The 4823-nt window shown below is 39.6% G+C and overlaps 1 protein-coding gene across 1 annotated transcript in view; it reads right to left on the bottom strand.

Annotated features, from left to right (window-relative positions):
• Positions 1 to 4823, bottom strand: part of LOC107725734 (phosphatidylinositol 4-phosphate 3-kinase C2 domain-containing subunit alpha-like) — a 40505-nt gene that overhangs the window by 28411 nt on the left and 7271 nt on the right. The window contains exon 2 of the mRNA XM_016535111.1: positions 2462 to 3613. Coding sequence (XP_016390597.1) covers positions 2462 to 3544 — 1083 coding nt within the window. The 5' untranslated portion in view covers positions 3545 to 3613. The remainder of the gene's footprint in view (positions 1 to 2461; positions 3614 to 4823) is intronic.

The raw sequence follows: 4823 nt of genomic DNA, 5'->3' as shown, positions 1-4823 counted from the left end.
AAAGCCGGTTCTGTAATCAGCGGTAAATCTCCATCACGTGCGTGCTTTCACATTGAGCAGCATTAACTACACAGAGCCGTTGTTTACTGACGAGCTGCGCAAAACCACGTTCATATTCGCGCGATTTTTTGCGCACCTCGTCAGTGAACAACGGCTATGCGATTTATCGTGCAGCCCTAAACGAGATAAAAAGCACCGGAGTCGACACAATGGTGGACAGCTTACAGCTCACTCAGGGCGAGTCTAAGGTAAGACGTCCTTGTCAATCAACTATCGTGGGAGGGGCCTGGGCCTGTGTGACGTCACACAGACAGGCATCTGAGATCGGCTCGATTTGAGAAAGGGGAAATCATTTAACCAGATTAAAAAAAAACACTGGGTGGATTTTTTTCATTATAGGGTGGTTGTGTACACACACTGCCAACACACATTTCAGTTCAAACAACTTATAAAAGTGCATGTCGCATCTGATGACCCCTTTAAAGGGGTCATATGGTGTTATGTGGAAAATAATGTGTTTTTTGAACCTTAAACCGCATAAACACATTTCATTACACCAAATACACAAAATAATGTTCTTTTTAGCAACATCATATGACCCCTTTAACACGCTGTGCTTTAGTTGTTTGACTGATAAAGCCTTCTCAGAAAACATGAGTCTTTAAATTCTTCGCCTTTAAAGCATGACCGCTACAGCCATGGGGCAGTTCACTCTGAGCTTTCCACTACTTTTCCATTGTTCTTCTATATAAACATGCAATACACGGACATCTTTGACCGCTCGCATCTTGTGTAGCGTCTTGCGCATGATACAGCATACAACACCATGCTCAAATTAAAATAAGGCCAACTTTTAACAAAACTTGCGTGTTTTTGCCATTCCACTGCTTTGATTTGAGCTTCATCTGGCTGAACGGAACTCATGTTTAAAACGTACTGTTTTCTTAAAACACTATAATGTTTAGGGCCCTATGATTTCCGCGATGTGGAAAACATGGACGGAATGGCAGAATCCAGTCTTAAAAACGGAATTTCATGGAATTTGCTCAATTTTGGATGGATAAATCAATGGTAGGTCAGTACAGTTAAATCAAAACACGATATGGACTAGTGTCTGTGAATATTAAGCTGCAAAAATACTATTTAAATATGAATCCTGCATGTTCTGTGCATCTCTGTGTGAATGAATGGCGCAGACACGCGGTTTTGTTTACTACACACATACTGAAGCGCAAGTGACGCTCGCGGTATTTTCATCCTCTGCTGCATCAACATATGAGTACATGAACATAATCTCTAGAACTGCTCTGAGAGTCACTTCATGAGCATTTTACTATTTATTTTGAGTAAAACTAGCGTCATATCATATACAAAAAGGAACTTAAACTTTTCACAGCAACTCGTTCGGTTCGGTTTAACTTGAAGAAACCGTGACAGAAATATATTACTTAATGTAATGATAGTACTACTAATAAAATTATTAAAACATTATTTTTAAAGGAATATTTACCAGAATAATTATTTATCAAAACTTATTTAGTAGAAATTTTTTTAAAACACAACACAGTATTTCTGGAAAAAAAAAAAAAAACGAATAATAATTTATTATTATTATTATTATTATTATAAAATCAATTAATTAGCGATGCTTTTGATTAATAATATTTGGTAAAAATATTATGGTAAAAATATTTGGTACAAATAAAACTGAATTTGAGAAAAACAAAACATTTCATAGGGCCTTAAAAATGTTATTTTTGTCAAACTTTTAATAAATTGCTGTTTAATTGTAAGTTTAATGATTTCAATTAATTAGACATGCTTTATGAAGAACAAAATTTAATTTAACAATTAAAACGAATTTTAAATGGAAAAAAAAATTAATCCAGAAAAATGAAAACAGAAAAAATGGAATTTGGAAAAAAATTAATGGAATACATAGTCGATTTTGAAAATATGTATTGTTGACTACATTGAGAAACAGGATATACATTAAGTTCATCACTATGTGGGCATTAGACACAATGGGTTTGAATTTGATGTTACCTGGCTGGGATAATTTCTACTTCCTCCTACAAACCCATTGCAGGTTTTTCTAACTCTCCACAAGAGGATGTGGTAATCACTTCTAAACAAACAGTGCTGCCAACTAGGCTTGTCACGATAACAACTTTTTGTTGTGCGATATATTGCCCCAGAAATAATTGCGTTAAGCAATACAGGTGCATCTCAATAAATTATCATGACTACACCACGTTATGTACGAGAAGCTGCAAAAGACACAGGCACAAGTGGAATGTACAAAACACGATGACATAAATTTTTAAGTAAATATAATGGGCGATATATTGCGTCACCAAAAATTATTGAGGTCATGTTGCGCGATAAGTCGATATATTGATTATTGCGACAGGCCTACTGCCAACATGTTCTGGGTCAGCAGAAAGGATGTTCCTCTTACCTGTTTGCCTGGGCTATGATCCGTTGAGGTTGCAGGTATGTTTAGGGACTGGCTTCTTGTTACAGCCGCCCCTGTTGATGCTCTTCTGGGTTGGGTGGCTAAAGTCACCTTGCTCTTCACCTGTGCTGAGGGACTGCCATTATCCACAACTTCAGGTTCATCCAGAAGAACCGCATCCCATGGGTCTTTAGCAGTCCCAGACTCCTCTAAGAAAGGTCCACTTGATACAGTGGGCTTCTCCTCTACCTCCACCTCCTTGTGCTTGTTGAGCGGGTCCAGGTCCAGCCACTCAAAACGGCTGATGTTGGGAGGTTCTGAGGGTTGAGGCATGGGCTCCAGAGACTTGACACTTCCTGATTCGGTTTCCATGCTGGAGGACCTGCCGTTCTTTAAGTATTCCGAAGTGCTGGCAATCTTGTCAAACAGCTTGGCCATCTCTGGGGTGACGGCAGGCTGTGGGTAGACCAGAGCAGCAGGTGGTTGGATTGGTGTAAAGGAGAGGAAGGGGGTTGGTTGGGCCGGCAGACTAATAAAGGGAGACAAAGCTAGACTAAAACCATTCTGGAAAGAGCATGGAGGCTTCGGGAAGGGAGCAGAGGGGAACATGGGAGTCTGTGCGTGTGTTGGGGTGGGCGTCCAGTGGAAAGAAGAAGGGCTGAACGCATGTCCTCCAGGATAAGATGCACTGAGATTGCAACCTAGCAAAGAGGAAGGTCTTGTCATTTTGTTGACGCCAAAACTGTCATCCAGAAGCAGCTTTTCCAGCTCCTCCTTGGTCAGCTTCTCTAAATCGATATCCTCAAATTTGTCTTTTAGTTCTTTCTGCTGCGTTTCCGATTCGGAGAACACAATGAGGTCTTTCTCTTGCCGGCTGGTGGATGTTTGGGCTGATGGATTGGGAAGGGGATTACCAGAAGGCGCTGTGGCTGGTAGTGTGTGCCTTTTCTCACGCTTGATTTTATCCAAGGCCTCTAACTCCATAAGTAAAGCCTCCTCCTTTCCCACAATCCCTTTGGGCCGGACCACCCCCGGAGAGGCTGGCCTGTCAAACTTAAACCCATTGCCACTGGATATGTGGGCCATGGTGTCAGCTTTGCCTTGCTATGTACATGGGGAGACCACTGGGTTCGACAGGAACTTTACAACAGGTGCCTACAGGATGAAATTGAGAGAATATTACATTTTAGTATCAGGAACTCAATGATTTCAAAAGATGTATTGCATGTTCACCGCCAACTACGATGCACTTGTAGTGCTATTTGTAAAGGTGGTCAATATAAGTCACTCTGGGGGATTTGTATCCATCAAATTTCCTGTTCACAATGGTGTGTTTACAAATATGAGCTTCTTTCACTCACAGTAATGGATCCAGTTCATTATGCACCAACGCTAACGTGACATTTTGACATGAATCAAATGAATGAATGCTTTTTGTTCTTATGTTCAGTATGAAAGCACTTACAAAACATGAAAAGACGGGTGAATGCAACCCTACACCTTGCAATAGAAAATTGACTCGGCAGCAACTCAAGCCTGACAAAAGATGCACAAGGCCGTCATATATGACAGGATCATGGAAAATCTTTCATGTTACGACAACAATCACACGTTTTGGGTTTCTGACAAAAGCATCATGAATATTTCGGATATGGGAAGTCTTTAGATTACGAAATGCTCAAAACATCAGCAGGAAAATACAGTTCATGTGAGCAGCTAGTTAGGGCATGTCAAAATCTAGATTTAATGGGTGAATGGCAGGCGGTTACAAGCACATACAGGACATTTCCCTGTGCCTTACAGGCCCGAGACATGCCAGCTTGCAATTGAAACGGAACCAATTAGTTGCAAACTCAGAATAGGGTTTCAAGCTCCTCATTCACAGCTTCACGGATTATGTGCTAAACCCACAAAAAAAGGGCAGGACTAATTTACATTACTTAAGTGAGGACTAGGGATATGCCGGTATCAAATTTTCATGTTGCGATTAATTGCTAATGCTTTTATCACGGTATTCGGTATTATCACGCTATTGAAATTTAGTTTAAAAAAGTGCTGTCATAATACAGTAGAACAGGTTTAATAACATTTTTCTTATAACAAAAATAACTGAACATTTAAATGCAATAAAGCAATACAGAAAAATGTATAAAGTTAAAAGTTTTACACAGATTAAAGTGCAAAAGAACTATAAAGACCAATAGGTATCACTTTACAATAAGACCTCATTAGTTAACCTTAGTTAATGCATTAACATTCACAATGAGCAAAAGCTAATGTTAACTAATGAAGCCCTAATGTAAAGTGTGACCGAACAATAAAGAATCAAAACACTTTCAAACAATATCTAGGGCATGTTGTAGTC

Source organism: Sinocyclocheilus rhinocerous, unplaced genomic scaffold (assembly GCF_001515625.1).
Source record: "Sinocyclocheilus rhinocerous isolate Xijiao unplaced genomic scaffold, SAMN03320098_v1.1 scaffold426, whole genome shotgun sequence".
Taxonomy (NCBI): domain Eukaryota; kingdom Metazoa; phylum Chordata; class Actinopteri; order Cypriniformes; family Cyprinidae; genus Sinocyclocheilus; species Sinocyclocheilus rhinocerous.
The sequence above is the reverse complement of the archived record's forward strand: the minus strand, read 5'-3'. Positions and strand labels throughout refer to the sequence as shown.